The sequence below is a fragment of the Chrysochloris asiatica genome, unplaced genomic scaffold (genome assembly GCF_000296735.1).
Source record: "Chrysochloris asiatica unplaced genomic scaffold, ChrAsi1.0 scaffold00095, whole genome shotgun sequence".
In the NCBI taxonomy this organism is placed as follows: Eukaryota; Metazoa; Chordata; class Mammalia; order Afrosoricida; family Chrysochloridae; genus Chrysochloris; species Chrysochloris asiatica.
The window spans coordinates 3,870,327-3,887,293 of NW_006408613.1; the positions used below are offsets into that span (position 1 = coordinate 3,870,327).

The 16,967-nt window shown below is 38.9% G+C and overlaps 1 protein-coding gene and 1 pseudogene across 2 annotated transcripts in view; one reads left to right on the forward strand and one right to left on the reverse strand.

Annotated features, from left to right (window-relative positions):
* Window positions 1-16,967, forward strand: part of DLGAP2 (discs, large (Drosophila) homolog-associated protein 2) — a 327,825-nt gene that overhangs the window by 213,706 nt on the left and 97,152 nt on the right. For both annotated transcript variants that reach the window (XM_006866711.1, XM_006866710.1), the window contains one exon: window positions 7,506-7,653. In XM_006866711.1, coding sequence (XP_006866773.1) covers window positions 7,506-7,653 — 148 coding nt within the window. The remainder of the gene's footprint in view (window positions 1-7,505; window positions 7,654-16,967) is intronic.
* On the reverse strand, window positions 2,183-5,998 carry LOC102819148 (annotated as a pseudogene).

Genomic DNA, 16,967 nt, shown 5'->3' on the forward strand with positions numbered 1-16,967 from the left:
CTTTTCTCCATTAATAAGAATGTTGTTTATTGCTCCAGTGGTAAGGATTTTTGTTTTCTTTACATTGAGATGCAATTCATATCGAAGGCTGTGATCTTTGATCTTCATCAGTAAATATTTTAAGTCCTCGTCAGTTTTAGCAAGCAATGTTGTATCATCTGCATATTGCAGGTTGTTAATGAGTCTTCCTTCAATCCTGATGCCACATTTTTCTTAATAGAACCCAGCTTCTCCTATTATTTGCTCAGCATACAGGTTGAATAAGTATGGTGAAAGAATACAACCTTGTCACATACCTTTCTTAATTTTAAACCAATCAGTGTTCCCATGTCAGTTCTTGGTCCAGGTACAGATTCCTCATGAGCGCAATTAATTATTTTGGAATACTCATACTTTGCAGTGTTGTCCATAGCTTGTCATGATACACACAATCCACAAAAGCCTTTGCGTAGTCAATAAAGCACAAGTAAACATCTTTCTGATATTCTCTGCTTTCATCCAAGATCCATCGGACATCAGCAACGATATCTCTCATTCCACGGCCTCTTCTGAATCCGGCTTGAACCTCTGGAAGTTCTCTGTCAATGTATCATTATAGCCATTTCTGTAATATACAAATGACACAACCTTACTCACTAAAAAATGAAGAGGACTTGAAATACTTACTGAAGAAGATCAAAGATTACAGCCTTCAGTATGGATTGCACCTCAATGTAGGGAAGATGAAAATCCTCACAATGGGAAGACTAAATAACATCATAATAAATGGAGAAAGGATTGAAGTTGTCAGAGACTTCATTTTGCCTGGATCCACAGCCAATGCTGAAGGAAGCAGCGTTCAAGAAATCAAAGGACATATTACGCTAGGCAAACGTACTGCTAAAAGACTCTTAAAAGTGTTAAAGAGCAAATATATCACTTTGAGGAATAAGGTGCATCTGACCCATTCCATAGTATGCATGTGAAAGTTGGACAGTGAAGAAGGAAGACTTTAAAAGAATCTATGTATTTGAATTGTGGTATTGGCGAACAATATTGAAAGTACCATGGGTTGCCAGAGAACAAAACAATCAGTCTTGGAAGAAATAGAGCCAGAATGTTCTTTAGATGCAAGGATGCTAAGACTATCTCTTGTACTTTTGACAGTTCCTCGAGAAGGACATCATGCTTGGAAAAGTAGAGGGTTAATGAAAAAGGGAAAGAAACCAAAGAGCTGGGTTGACACAGTGACCGCAAGCAACAAGGGGCTCAAACATAACAATTGTGAGGATGGTATGTTATTGTTGTGGTGTGCCATGGAGTCGGTTCTGACTCATAGTGACCCTGTATAACGTTTGCAAGGATATAAATCTTTACGGGAGCAGAAAGCCTCCTCTTTCTCCTGTGGAACAGCTGGTGGTTTTGAACTGCTGACCTTGAGGTTAACAGCCCGACTCGTAACAACTACACTACCAAGGCTCCTTATCCCAGGATGATATAGGACCGCACATTGTTTCATTCTGTTGTGCATAGAGTGCTGAGTCAGAACTGACTTGATGCCACTTAACAACAATAAGAGCAATCATATAACCATCATCAAAGAGCAAATACTAGAGAGAAGGAAAACCATATACCTGTTACTCTTTTTTAAAATATTTTATTGTGTTTTCAGTGAAGATTTACAGAGCAGTTTAGGGTTTCTACACATCTTGGTCAGTGACACCGGATACATTATTCACAATGTGTGAGTATTCTCATTACTTCCATTTTGTTTGTTCCATTTTCATTCATCTACTTTCCTTGCCCCCTTCTAGCCTCATCTTTGTCATAAAGTACCTGTTGGCCATTTGGTTTTATATAGATAATGTTTTAAAAGAACACAGTACATATGGGTAATGTTCAGTATTTTTTAAGCCAGTCTCTTACATAGTTACAAATTGACCTCAGTTCAAGATTTAAAGAGTTGCTGTGTAATCTTGAGGACACGAATAACCTTAATCTCCTTAATCTCTCTTTCCTTGCATGTAAAATAGGGATCTTAATACTATCCACCACCCCCCCAAAAAAAAATCCCAGGCACAAAAAGAACACCAAATAATAAGAGGCCAACAATACTGACAAGCTGATAGCAAAAGAAAAAAAAAAAAAAAATAGTACACCACCTTTCAGAAAGGAAGGCTGGTTTTGAGGACAAGGAAAATGCTTAGAGGAGAAAGGAATCTGAAGGCATGGGCTCCAGGGCAGCTTTAGCTTTCTCAGTGTACCAGTCAACCTCCAGAGCTTCCTGCATAGGGCAGAAATCCAGCATCATTTTTGACCTGAGTTGTCTGAGGTGAATCACATTTTATTCTCTTGGTATCAGGCCCATGGAACTTGGCTGAAAACAGAGAATATCAGGAAGATGTTTACCTGTCCTTTATTGATGATGCAAAGGCTTTTGATTGTGTGGATCATGACAAGCTATGGACAATATTACGAAGTATGAGTATTCCAAAATAATTAATTGTGCTCATGAGGAATCTGTACCTGGACCAAGAAGCAGTTGTTCAAACAGAACATGGGAACACTGATTGGCTTAAAATTAAGAAAGGTGTGAGACAAGATTGTATTCTTTCACCGTACTTGCTTAACCTGGATGCTCAGCAAATAATACCAGAAGCTGGGTTCTATGAAGAAAAATGTGGCGTCCGGGGTTGAAGGAAGACTCATTAACAACCTGCAATATGCAGATGATACAACCTTGCTTGCTGAAAGTGAAGAGGACCTAAAAACATTTACTGATGAAGATCAAATAGCACCGTGTTCGATATGGCTTGCATCTCAATGTAAAGAAAACAAAAATCCTCACCACTGGACCAATAAAAAAGCATTCTTATCAATGGAGAAAAGATTGAAGTTGTCAAGGACTTCATCCTTCTTGGATCAACTATCAACACTCACGGAAGCAGCAGTCAGGATATCAAACAACATATTGCATTAGGCAAATCTGCTGCGCAAGACCTTAGTAAAGTGTTGAAGAGCAAAGATGTCAGTTTGAGAACTAAGGTGTGCCTGACCCAAGCTATGGTAGTTTCAATAACCTCATATGCATGTGAAAGTTGGATAGTAAATAAGGAAGACGGTAGAAGAATTGATGCTTTTGAGTTATGGTGTTGGAGAATATTGAAAGTGCCATGGGCTGCCAAAAGACCAATAGATCTGTGTTGGAAGAAGTACAGCCAGAGTGCTCCTTGAAGGCCAGGATGGTCAAACTTCATCTCTCATGCTTCGGACATATTGTCAGGAGAGACCCGTCACTGGAGAAGGATATCATGTTTGGTAAGGTGGAGGGTCAGAGAAAAAGAGGAAAACCCCCAATGGGTTGGCCAAGTGGCAGCATCAATGAGCTCAAGCGTGGCAGCAATAGTGAGATTAGCCCAGGATCGGGCAGTATTTCGTTCTGCTGTGCATAAGGTCATTATGAGTCAGCACTAACTCAATGGCACCTAACAACAACAACAACAGCAACAAATCAGGCCCATCTTCTATTCCTTTGCTAACTTGGGCAATATTGGTTTTCTCATCTACCAACTCATGTTCTCCAAGATTGGCAAGTGTGTATCCACAGTAGTAAAACCATCTTCTGTTAAGAACCTGATGCTCTTTTTGTGACAGATCTGGTCAACCTTCACTATAGCTACCCTGCAGCAGCAAGGCAGACAGACATACAGCATCACACTGAGTGAAAAACGACTGTTTGTTTTTTTGTTTTTTTTCTGTATTCTCAACATTCATCTTCGCATCTACCAAGAGATTGAGACTTTGGGTTTGCTCCAAAGAAGCGTCTACCCTATTTCTGCAAAAGGACACAGTCCAGGTTAGGATATAGCCTCCAGGTCTTCTGGAAATACTCAGGGCTCCTTTCTCAGCCTAGAAGGCAAATTTAACTTGAAAATGTTAAAATGACAAAAGGAGCTATTAATCAGAAGGGTAAGCATTAGTATTAGAAAAGAATAAGTTATCAGCATTAATTGACAAAAATGCAAAGTATGTAATCAGTGGTTTCAGGAAACTTGTTGTGAAGTGCCTTCAAGTCAGTTTGGACTCATAGCAACCCTGTATAGGGTTTCCAAGGAGCAGCTGGTGAGGTTGAACCAAAGGGTTTTGTAGTCTGGCGCATTAACCCACAGCGCTACACTAGGAGAGAACAAAAGCAGAAATGCTACATTTTTACAAATATGAAAGAGAAACAAACTAAGAAGCTAAGAATAACTCAGTGTCCGTATTTTAGGGCTCCTTCACCTGGTATATGATACTGTATTAAACACACGCAAGTAAACCTGCAAATGGAATGGAGCAAACTATACTTATGTTCAGGGACATGGGTAAACCCTAAAATTCATCAGATTCTCAGAATACTACTGATATTTTCCTACTTCATTCTAGTCTGGGGAATGATTATCCAGGTGTGGCCAATGTCGCCCACCCCCACCCCCGTTCTTTTACTCTAGATATTCCAGCTGTGAGGAAAGGAGAGAGCGCCCTCTGCTGGCGTCTGTACAGATCCCTGGCCTTTACTGCCTCCCCCAGAGCAATGGTTGTAAGCAAGAAGTCTATATAAATACATTAACATACTTCCTTAGATAACAAAATGAGAATTTGCTTAAAACAAATTTCTTTTCATTTGCTTTTCTGTTCGTTTTAGTGGAGGGAGAAGTGGAAGCTACCCTGTGTTAGACATGTTGTTTTATAATGACTTGTAATTTATAGTTAATGGAATTTGGTTAATCCGAATGTATAAAAAGGGAGTCCGAGTTTGTTTTGTTTTATTATGTTCCTTTATTTCTGCACATACAAAGAAGCAGATCACAAAAAAAAAAAAAAAAAAAGTTACATCTGAATTTTACTTTGAAAAGTAAGGAACACTTAATGAGAAACTATACAGTGAGAATTTAAATGTCAATTCAATATTTATATACAATTTTATATATAGGTCTGTGCAATGATATTTAAGATTCCTAGAGTCCTGGTGTGATGCAGTAGAATAAGCATTTTATTAACTGAAAGCTCTGAGGTTCAAACCCACCGGCTGCTCCTCAGGAACTGTATACAGGGTCACTATGAGCCAGAGCTGACTCAATGGCATTTACAAACAACAAAAAGTATTATCCAAGGAGGCTTGGTGTTGCAGTGGCTCAGCAGCTAACAAAAAAAGTTGGCAGTTTTAATCCACCAGCCACTCTAGGAGAAAGATGTAACATTTGGTTTCTGTAAAGACTTGTTAAATGCCATCAACTCGGTTTCCACCCATAATGATCCTGTATAAGGTTTCCTGTGTAAGGTTTCTGAGGAACGGCCAACGCATTAACTCACTGAGCCACACCAGGAGTCTATTGTAGTTGTTATGTGCCCTGGAGTTGGTTCTGACTCATAGAGACCCTGCACTGGATTTCTGAGGTTGTAAATCTTTATGGGAGCAGAAAGCTGTGGAACAGCTGGTAGTTTTAAACTGCTAACCCTGAGTTTAGCAGCCCAATTCATAACCACTATGCTGCCAGAGAGCCTTAGGAGTCTGATTACAGGCCTTGGAAACCTTATAGACAAGTTCTACTGTGTCCTATAGGATCACCATGAGTTGAAATGAACTTAACTGCTATGAGTTTTTAATAATTAGACATTGGAAGAAAATAATTAATAATTTCTAACTGCATCTCTCCAGTTTTGTTTGTTTGCTTGCTTGTTATTTGGGTGGGTTTTTTTTGTTTTGTTTTGCATCAAAGCTTTCTTCTTCTTTTCTGGTGATGTTGTAGAAACAGTCCTTCCTCTCCCAGACTGTTGTAGTCTGTTATCTGATGTGATAACTCACTGTTATTTAATTTGCATTTCAATAACTCCAGGGAGATTGAACATATTTTTATACATTTATATGCTATTTGAATTTGTTCATCTTTGGTTTTGTTTTGTTTTGAACTTTATAACGTGAATTACATGAATCTTCATAGAGCTGATCCATCAGTTTTACATTCAGCAATCCATACATGTTTTGTTCCGTCTCACTGATTGCAATCTACTCACTGTAACATTATCATTCCACGTCCTCCCTGTGTTTCCTGTTTCCTATTATCATTATCCTGCCATAGGATAAGCACTAGAATGCAAAGCATAAGGTCCGTGATTCACACCCACTAACCACTCCTCAGAAGCCCTATACAGGGTCACTGTGAGTCAAAAATGACTCAACAGCACTTAACAACAACAGCAACAATCCTTCCTAACCCCTCTGAATTTTGTCCTTGAGTAAATGCTGCCCTTTTGATCTCTAATGGTTGATTATTCTAAAGTGTCTGAATCTCTTTTTGTATCCGTCTGTTGTTTGTCTGAATAGTGAGTCATGGTGCTAAGCTCATTTCCAAACCTGAAGGGTGACTAAGGGTCACAGTCTTGAGGCCTCCACCAGCCTCTATCTGACCAGTAAGCCTGGTCTTTTTAATGATTTTGAGTTTTAGTCCACATTTTCCTCCTACTTTATGTACCATCAAGTTATGAAAACTTCTTATATATAACAAAACACCTTGAAGGAATGAGCCGCCAGACCTGGGGATCAAGATTATAGTTTCAGGGAAAACACAGGTCAATTGGCATAGCATAGCCTTCAGAGACTATGTTCTACATCCTACTTTATTTAGTAGATAGTGACTGGGGTCTTAAAAGCCAATGAGCACCCGTCTAAAATGTAGCTATTTGTCTCTCCCTGTCTGAAGGAAAGAAAAGTGATGAAAATAAAAAACACATGGAAACAGTTAATGTCCAAATGACTACAGGTCCAGTATTCAATTAAAAAAATAACTTTTACTACATTGTAGAAAGATTATATACAAAAATTGAAATGAAGGGAATTTAATTAGCCAGAAATTTAAATTAAACATTCTCGATGTTTTTCTATACTTTTAACATCTTTAAAAAATAGCAAGAAAGGAGGGAGGCCAACAGACTTAGGAAGAAAATGATCGTTGTGATAAAAATGGAACAGATTTCTTAGTTTATTTAATTTTTTTTTTTTTTTTTTTGCTTATGTTGCAGAATCTGGATAGCTTTGCATAAATTAAAATGGAAAGTAGTTCTTTTGCTTTTGTTTTTGAAGTAATATAATGTTTCAAAAAAAGCTAACATTATTCTTATGAAACTTTTATAGATATTTTGGGAAGCATAAATTAAGGTACCAGGTTTGTTATCACATATGAGTTACTGGTGCTGTTACATTTTTTTAATGTGTAACGATCCTAATTTCACTACCTGGCCATAAAAAGTCAAGTTTCAAAGTAATTTTGTAAGCAGCCTCTCCTATTACATTTAATGAAATTCATATTTTTACAAATGTGAACCTAAAGAATATTTATACAAAGCAAAGTTTCCCATTAAAACACAAACATTCAGCTGCAAATTTTGTGACAGCCTCTTAGCGTTGGTTTGAAAAATCATTCTCTTCCATAGCATTTCAGTAAATGTTCATAAGCTGTGTCTTCTCTTCTTTTTTTTTGAAACTATAGCCCCAGTTACCTGCAAGCTGCAAGTGATGTGCCTGGTGGTCACAACTTGGATCCCTCTGCCAACTACAACTCCCCAAAATTCCGCTCCAGGAACCAGAGCTACATGAGAGCTGTTAGCACTCTGAGCCAGGCCAGCTGTGTGAGCCAGGTTGGGAATTGTTTTCATTCTTTTTCCTTTGGGGTCTAAACTCTAAAGCCATATTGTCACAGAATTTTCCCCAGCTGATGCTATAAGGATCTCTGGTAATCATTTCTTGTATGAATAACATGAGTTTACAGGAAGTTGCTGCCTGGAATTCCTTTTGATTGATTGAAAAACCATGTACTTTAAAAAACTGATTTAAAAAAAATTTATTAGTCTACATCATTTTTATGTTGGCTTCATTTTAGTAAGCTAGTCCTCTCAGCTTCTTTTTTTTGTTTGTTTGTTATTTAGAATGTGTTCCTTTGCCACGGGAGAGTTGTCTACAAAAATAGGACCGTGGGAAGCTTATTTGGTCAATTTATTCTGACTGTGGTGATTTTCGGGCATGTCTTTCAAATGGAAACTCTGTATGTTTAGTAAACTTATGACCCTCGAGCCCCTGTAGGACAAATTAGAATGCCCCATAAGGTTTCAGGGAGTCCTGGTGTGGCACTGTGGGTTAATGCACCAGACTGCAAAGCCGTTTGAACTGCAAGGTCAGCTGTTCAAGCTCACCAGCTGCCCCTTGTAAATCCTATATAGGGTCGCTATGAGTTGCAACCGACTCGACGGCACTTAAGAAACAACCTAAGGTTTCAGAGGCTGTAAATCTCTACAAGAGTAGATACCCTCATCTTGCTCACAAGTAGCAGCTGATGAGTTCCAGCTGCCAACCTTGGGTTACCAGCCCAACATAAACCCACTGCGCCAGTAGGGGGCCTTCAAAAAGGCAGTCATTCAAACAGAACAAGGGGACACTGAATGATTTAAAATCAGTTAAGGGTTAAGGTGTGTGACAGGGTTGTATTCCTTAATGATTCTTAGTCAATTTCTACGCACATCAAATGATCAGAGAAAATGGATTATATACAGTGGATTGGAGGAAGACTCATTAGCAACATGTTATAAACAGATGATACAACCTTGTTTGCTGAAAGCAAAGAGGACTTAAAATACTTACTGATGAAGATCAGAGACCACAAAAACCCTTACCACTGGAGCAATAAATAACATCATGATAAATGAAGAAAAGACTCAAGTTGTCAAAGACTACTTTGCTTGTAGCAACCATCTATGCTCATGGAAACAGCAGTCAAAAAAATCAAACAACATATTGCATTGGCAAATCTGCTGAACAAGACCTCTTTAAAGTGTTGAAGAGCAAAAGTGTCAGCAAATCCATGGTTTTTCAATAGCCTCATATACATATGAAACTTGGACAATGAATAAGGAAGACCATAGAAGAATTGACACATTTGAGTTGTGGTGTTGAAGAAGAATATCATTGGTACCATGGACTGCCAGAAGAATAAACAAATATGTGTTGGAAAAAGTACAATCAGAATGTTCCTCAGAAGCCAAGAGGACCAGATGTCATCACTCATACTTTGAACATGTTATCAGGAAGCACCAGTCCCTGGAAAAGGACATCATGCTTGGTAAAGTGGAGGGTCAGCAATAAAGAAAGAAACCCCCTATGATATGACTTGGCACAGTGGCCCCAACAATAGGCAGCAACCATTGTGAGGATGGAGCAGGAGTGGGCAGTGTTTCGTTTTGTTGTATGTAGGGTCACTGTGGGTCAGAACAAACTCCATGGAACCTAATAAAAACAGTAACAACCCAGTATGTGAGAAAGTACGAACAAGAAATTAAGTTCATAATGGGTCAGAAGGGCACCCATGCTTTTCACTATGAGACCTTTACCACTTCAACACCTTCATTAACATCTGTCTCCCACAGTCCTCTGCTATGTAACTGAATCTCCTTATCTAAGGGAGTCTCTAGGGAAAATACACCTAAAAAAGAGGTGAGGGAAAGCTGTTGAATCTAATTTCAGCTACATTCACTCAGAGTGCAACTGGATCCAAGATACGTGGTTCCTGGTAAGAACAGGTTATGGTAATAGATAACAAGTCTCTCATCCATTTTGAGAGACCAGTCGTATACATCCACATCTACTGATCCAATCCTTCCAGCCAGAAGGGCTAGTAATGTTCTTTGTCATGATACAAATACAAGGGTATGCTCTTGAACACATTCTGGTAAACTCCAGTCCAAGATGATATACAAAAGTGAGGGAATTCAAAGACATTTAACAGTAATAACAAAAACAACTACTCAACAAAGATTCCTGGGTGGTACAAATAGTTTGTATTCAACTGCTAAATTAAAGGTTGCCAGTTTAAGGCACCCAACATTAACACAGTAGAAAAGTCTGGTGATCTGTTTTCATGAAGATTAAACTATGGAGCAGCTCTACTCTGTAACATATCTTAATTGTAAGCAAGTAAGATAGTCATTTGCTAACATAGTAAACATCCAAAAGGACTATATATATTAAAAAGTGTATAAACTTTTCAAGTTATATACGTATTATATAATAAGTGTAACATATCTTATTTGGCTACAAATATGATATGTTGTCACTACATGAATGATAATAGTTTTTTTAATGTTTTATTGTAAATTATGTGTTAGTTTACATGGGAGAACATTAGTTTTACATTCATCCTATCCTATATCATTTCATTACCATGGTTACAATTCCCTCCATGCATCATCAACCAACCACAGGGTATACCCTGTAAGCCTGCCCCCTCCCTCCACCCCCAGTCGTTAGCACACAGTTCCTCTCCCTCTCTGGGTCTAAAGTCCCCAGCTGCTCCATCTCTCCATGTCATCGTCTCTGCCTCCATCTCTGGAGTCACTGCTTCTCTGGGTAGGGTCCCCGCTGTGTGCTCTTCTTCCTTGATGGTGCCAGCGACCTCAGCTACTAGACTGCAAAGTTAATCACTCCCCTCCTTGCTAAAAAATGTCTACCTTTACATTTCCAACCCTCATAATCAGTCCTGATAACAATTATTCACTATTGTATCACAAGAGATCTATCCACATTTCCTTTCATCAACCCTGCCGAGACAGATTGGATACTACTCAGTGTAGAGTCTACCTTCTTCCACACCCTCTGGATCTAGGTTCTCTCTTGAAAGCTTGTAAGCCAGTCACTTCATGCCTTTGAAACCCCACCACCCCCATTTTGGGTAGTCAATGTCATCCTCACTGGCTTTAGTGGTTGGTGCATAAATCTGAATAATAGTGGTATTAACCGGGCTTCACTATAGGTGCATGGATATTATCCTATCACAGACAGCATGGTACATCATGACTGATCTGGATATGTTCTTTTAGACAGTGAATGCAACACCATTCCTCTTCAATTTGTCATTCCTGGCATAGTAAACCACGTGGTGGTCAGATTAAAAATGGCCAATACCAGTCCATTTCAGCTCACTAATGCCTAAGGTACTGATGCTTATGCGTTCCATTTCATTTTTGACAACTTCCAATTTTCCCAGATTCATACTTTGTACTTTCCATGTTCCGATTTTCAAAGGATGTTTCCAGCTGTTTCTCTTCATTTTGAGTTGTGCCCTATCAGCAAATGAAGGTTCCATAGGCTTTTCTCCCACGGACTTTACTCCATTCGCATCATCACAGTCAACTCTACTTTGAGGAGGCAGCTCTTCCCCAATCGCATCTTGAGTGCCTTCCAACCTGGGGGACTCATTTTCCGGCACTATATCTGACAGTGTTTCTCTGCTATGCATAAGGTTTTCAGTGACTAAATATTAGGAAATAGTTGGTCACTCCTTCTTCCTAAAAATGATTTGGAAAAAAAAAAAGGATTTGAAAGAGATTAATTGACTAAACAGACTAACAAAGACATGAAACATTTTAGCAACTTCCTCTTGGACTTTGCTAAACAACACCTGGCTAACTGCTATGAAAACAAATTTCCTTCTTTTAAACATGCTGTGTGCCTTTTTTATTAATAGACTCTAGTTTACGGAAATATAACTTCAAAAATCAACTAACTTTATAAGCAGAGGTTTAAGTTGATTTCACCACAGATGTTAGCAGTTTCTTATTTTTTTTCCTGTTTATGGATTTGTCCTCTAAGTAGGTTCCAATTAAATAGTATCATATATACCTCTTCAAATGTTCTTATCAAAACTTCAGAGGTGCTCTGGATTTCATAGTCATTATTATGACAAAACTTACTAATACTCTCAACATCATGATTTTGGTAAACCCAAATGTTGTTGTTGTTCATTGCTGTCAAGTAGGTTCCTACTCATAGCAGCCTTGTGGAGGGTTTTTAAATAGAAGCTGGTGTATTTAAGTCCTGTAAGCACTCGCCTGCTAACCTCAGGGTGATAGTTCAAACCGACCAGCTACTCCTTGAAAAACTGCTACAAGGTCACTGTGAGTTAGAACCAATTTAACAGCACTTATCAACAGCAAATCCAAATGGAACCTACAAAAATAAATCAGTAAAAATAACATTTTCTCATATCTTTTTTTATCTGAAAATGTTCACCATAGTAAATACTAGGAAAGCAGATGAGTTTGGTGTTTTATTTGTTTTGGTGACTTTGAAATTTAGAATTCCTATTACTAAGTTCTATAAAATAACTTTAAATTGAACTCAATTTTCAATTCTGAAAAAAAAACATGTATATTGTTACTTAAAATATTCCTGGACCACTGGCAGTGTGTAGTGTTTTATCACATTTATAAACACCTTTCTAGTGATTCAGTATCAAACCCTGGCAAATGTGACTTAACAAGTCTAGAAGGAAGAGGGCAATCCCAAGTGATACGAGGATACAAGAATCAGTAATACTCCTGTGCTTTTGAGATACAAGAATTGAGTGGCTAACATTGTTGAGGCTTTGCTCTTTATCATTAACATCTTTTTTTTTTCTCAAGTGCAAAAATGAAATAAAACATCTAAGAGAGGGGGATGTGGTGTCATTGCGTAATGTGTCCAGAGTTTCTGTTTCGGGCTATGAAAAGTTTTTGAAATAGTGGTGATGGTTGTTCAATATTGTGAATATAATTAATGCCACTGAAATGTACACTTAAAATGGTCAAAATGAAAACTTTTATGTTTTATACATTTTCCCACAATAAAAAAGAAAGAAATTAGGACGGTATATTGAAGGAGCTCTGGTAACATAGAGATTACAAGTCGGGCTGCCAACCTCAAAGTCAGCAGTTCGAAACTACCAGCGGTTCTGTGGGAGAAAGATGAGGCGTTCTGCTCCCGAAAGATTTATAGCCTCGAAAACCCTGTGCAGGGCCACTATGAGTTGGAGCTAACTCCACGGTACTTAACAATAACAACATTAAATTGAAGGTAGAAGCAAGTAGCTCTCATTTGAGACATGATAAGTAAAGCAGATTCAGAAGATTGCTTTCATCAGAAGGATTGAACAAGTAAAGTATGTACCAAATAGTTACAAGATATGTGAAACAGCATATATTTGTGAGGCACTCTTTAGTCATGAAATCTTAAATCTGACATCCCTTTGTGGCACTCAATCTGGTTCTTTTTGTCCTCTTCTTGAGAAGACAAATCCATAGCTGCCTATCAAGGTAATTGACAAGATACAGCTGGAGCAAGGAATTCTTGCCTTTGCATTTTGACAACAGAGCAAGAGTGTTTGAGCTACTGCCAACTATATTCTGCTCAACCCCATTGCACATATACAACTCTGGTTCTTGAAACCATCCATGGAGCAGGCTGATACAGCAGGGAGAAAGATAGGACATATAGGCAGTGCATAACTCAAGATCTATATAACGTGGATCTTCCACTGGTTTGCACCCTATCCAAGGTTGACCTCTATCTCCTCTCTCTTACTTTTCCTTGAATGTTTAATCAATCTAATAAATTAAATGATTCAAGAATCTTAAAAAAAAAAAAAATGTGGTTCTTGTGATATTTTCTTATGGTGCTGTGGTTAATGCACTGGACTGCAAAGTTGTTTGAACTACAACGTTGGCAATCCAAGCTCACCAGCTGCTCTTCAGAAACCCTATACTGGGTTGCTATGGGTCAGAACGGACTCAACAGCACTTTATAACAACAATAATTCCATTTCTAGATTTCAACTTCATTAGTCAAACTCAATTTTGGTTCCTTTTAGTTCATGAATCTGGAAAGTTAAAAATGTTAAGTGTTCTCGATGAAATTCTGGAGTTATGCAAGATTGAATGCTCAGATTCAGTCAAGAAGTTTGAAATGTATTAAAGGAGAAAACAAATCTGTACTGACTTGTTCATTTACCCAAAAAGTTTCTTAAGTGGGGGAATCATACTGAAAGTGCTAGAAATTCACATTAAACTTATTCGTATTCCAGAATCATGAACAGATGACTCAGAATCATACGTACAGCTTCCTTGGATACAGTGGGTCTTTTTGTATGGTCTTCTTTGGGCTATTTATTCACTGTTGACCTTTCACAGAATATTCTGGATTGAATACTCTGTCAATATGTTGAATGGGACCTCTAAATTTTGGCTTTATTCTCAGAATGCCCCTAGAGTTTCAGAGAACACAGTTAGATTTTTTTCTTGCTGTCCCATTTTGCTCATATTTTCTGTGTTAAAATGGTCACACATTTCACACATGATAGTCATTGCTAAAAGGCCTCTGTTTTGTAGATCTGCACATAAAATGGAGTAACACCCAAGTGTTTCACATCCCTTAAATGCACATTGGATCTTAAAATCCTCTCATATTTCCCCATATGATAAATAAAAACATAACACTGATTATAATTTGCTGAGGTCTAGAGTGTGAAGCTACTAGCCATTCTGCAGGAGAAAGATGAGGCTTTCTGCTCCAGTAAAGATTTCCAACCTCAGAAACCCTGTGCAGAGTCACTATGAGTCAGAACTAACTCGATGGCACATAACAACCACCACCACCACCACCAAATTCTTGAAGGATCCCTGGTGGCACAATGATTAAGTGCTCTGCTACTACCCTAAAGGTTGGCTGATTGAACCCACCAGCTGTTCTGTGGGGAAAGATATGGCAGTCAGCTTCTACAAAGATTTGTTGTTGCTGTTAAGTGTTGTCAAGTCTATTCTAATTCATAAAAACCCATCTAGGGTTTCCAAGGAGTAACTGAGGGATTTGAACCAACAGATTTGTGGTTAGCAGTCCAATATTTATGCTATAGTGCCACACCATAAAGATTTATAGGCTTGGAAAACCTTGGGACAGTCTTACTCTATTGAACAGAATTGACTTTATGACTACTATATTTGGAACCAAATTAATGGAACTGAGTTAGATGATTTATATTGCTATGGGTGGGTTGTTGTCAGCTGCCAACAAGCCAGTTCTGACTCTTAGTGACCCAATGCACAACAGAATGAAAACTGCTTGGTCCTGCACCAAACATGTTGCTATGTTTCAGTACATTGTTACTGCCACAGTTTCTATCCATCTTGTGGTGGGTTTTCCCCTTTTTAATTGCCCTTGGACTTTACCATCCATAATGTCCTCCCCACCACTCATGTGTCAGTTTTTCATACTGTGGTGGCTAGCATGTTGCTGCTGTAATATTAGAAATGATGCCACCGATATTTTAAATATCAACAGGGTATGCCCATAGTGGACAGGTTTCTGTATGCTAGCATATGATTAAAGAAATTGGATTATATGAGGAAGAACATAGTATCAGGGTGAGAGGAAGACTCATTAACAATATGTGACATGCAGATAATACCACCTTGCTCGCTGAAAGCATTTGCTGTTTTTATTAAGTGCCATCGAGCAAATGCCAACCAATGTTGTTGTTGTTAGGTGCCATTGACTCGGCACCGACTCATAGCGACCATATGCACAGCAGAATGAAACACTGCCTGATTCTGGGCCAACCTCACTACTGTTCCCACGCTTGAGTCCATCAATGCTGCCACTTGGCCAGTTCATCTCGTTGGTGGTCTTCCTATTTTTCTCTGACCCGCCACCTTACCAAACATGATATCCTTCTCTAGCAACTGGTCCATTCTGACAATATGTCCAAAGTATGAGAGACAAAGTTTGGCCATCTTGGCCTCCAAGGAGCACTCTGGATGCACTTCTTCCAACAAAGATCTGTTGGTTCTTTTGGCAACCCATGGCACTTTCAATATTCTCCCCCAACCCAAAAGCATCAATTCTACTAAGGTGTTCCTTATTCACTGTCCAGCTTTCGCATGCATATGAGGTTAATGAAGATACCATGGCTTGGGTCAGGCGCACCTTAGTCCTCAAGGTACTGACATCTTTGCTCTTCAACACTTTAAAAAGGTCTTGTGCAGCAGAGTGACCTTGTGCAGCAGGTGGTGGTGGTGTGCCATGGAGTTTGTTCCAACTCATAGCGACCTTACATAGAGTTCCCAAGACTGTAAACCTTTAAAGGAGCAGAAAGTCTCATCTTTCTCCTGTGGAATGTCTGGTAGTTTCAAACTGCTGACCATTTGGTTAGTAGCCTGACTCATAACCACTATGCTACCAGAGTTCCTTCTGTATAGCATTTGTTGTTAAGCACCATCAAGTCGATTCCTACCCATAGTGACCCTGTATAGGGTTCCAAGGAGTTTGGACCACTGATGCTGCAGTTCAAACGACTTTGTAGCCTGGCGCATTAGCCCATAGGGTCACACCAGGACTCCTCTGTATAGCATGTTGTTTTTAAGTGCCATTGAGTTGGTACTGACTCATAGCAACACTATGCACAACAGAATGAAACACTGCCCGGTCCTGGGCCAACCTCAAAATTGTTGCTACGCTTGAGCCCGCTGATGTTGCCACTTTGCCAATCCATCTCGATAGAGGTCTTCCTCTTTTTCTCTGACCCTCGACCTTACCAAATATGATATCCTTCTCCAGCGACTGAGCCCTCCTGACAATATGTCCAAAGTATGAGAGACAAAGTTTGGACCTCCTGGCCGCCAAGGAGCACTCTAGCTGCACTTCTTCCAACATATATCTGTTTGGTGTTTTGGCAGTCCATTGAACTTTCAATATTTTCCTCCAACACCATAACTCAAAAGCATCAATTCTTCTATGGTCTGCCTTATTTACTGTCCAGCATTCGCATGCATATGAGGTTATTGAAAATACCATGGCTTGGGTCAGGCACACCTTAGTCCACAAACTGACATCTTGCTCTTCAGTACTTTAAAAAGGTCTTGTTCGGCAGATTTTCCTAATGCACTTTGTCGTTTGATTTCTTGACTGCTGCTTCCATGAATGTTGATAGTTGACCCAAGAAGAATGAAGTTCTCGACAACTTCAGTCTTTTCTCCGTTGATAAGAATGGTGCTTATTGGTCTAGTGGTGAGGAATTTTGTTTTCTTTACATTGAGATGTAATCCATAATGAAGGCTGGGGTCTTTGATCTTCATCAGTAAATACTTTAAGTCCT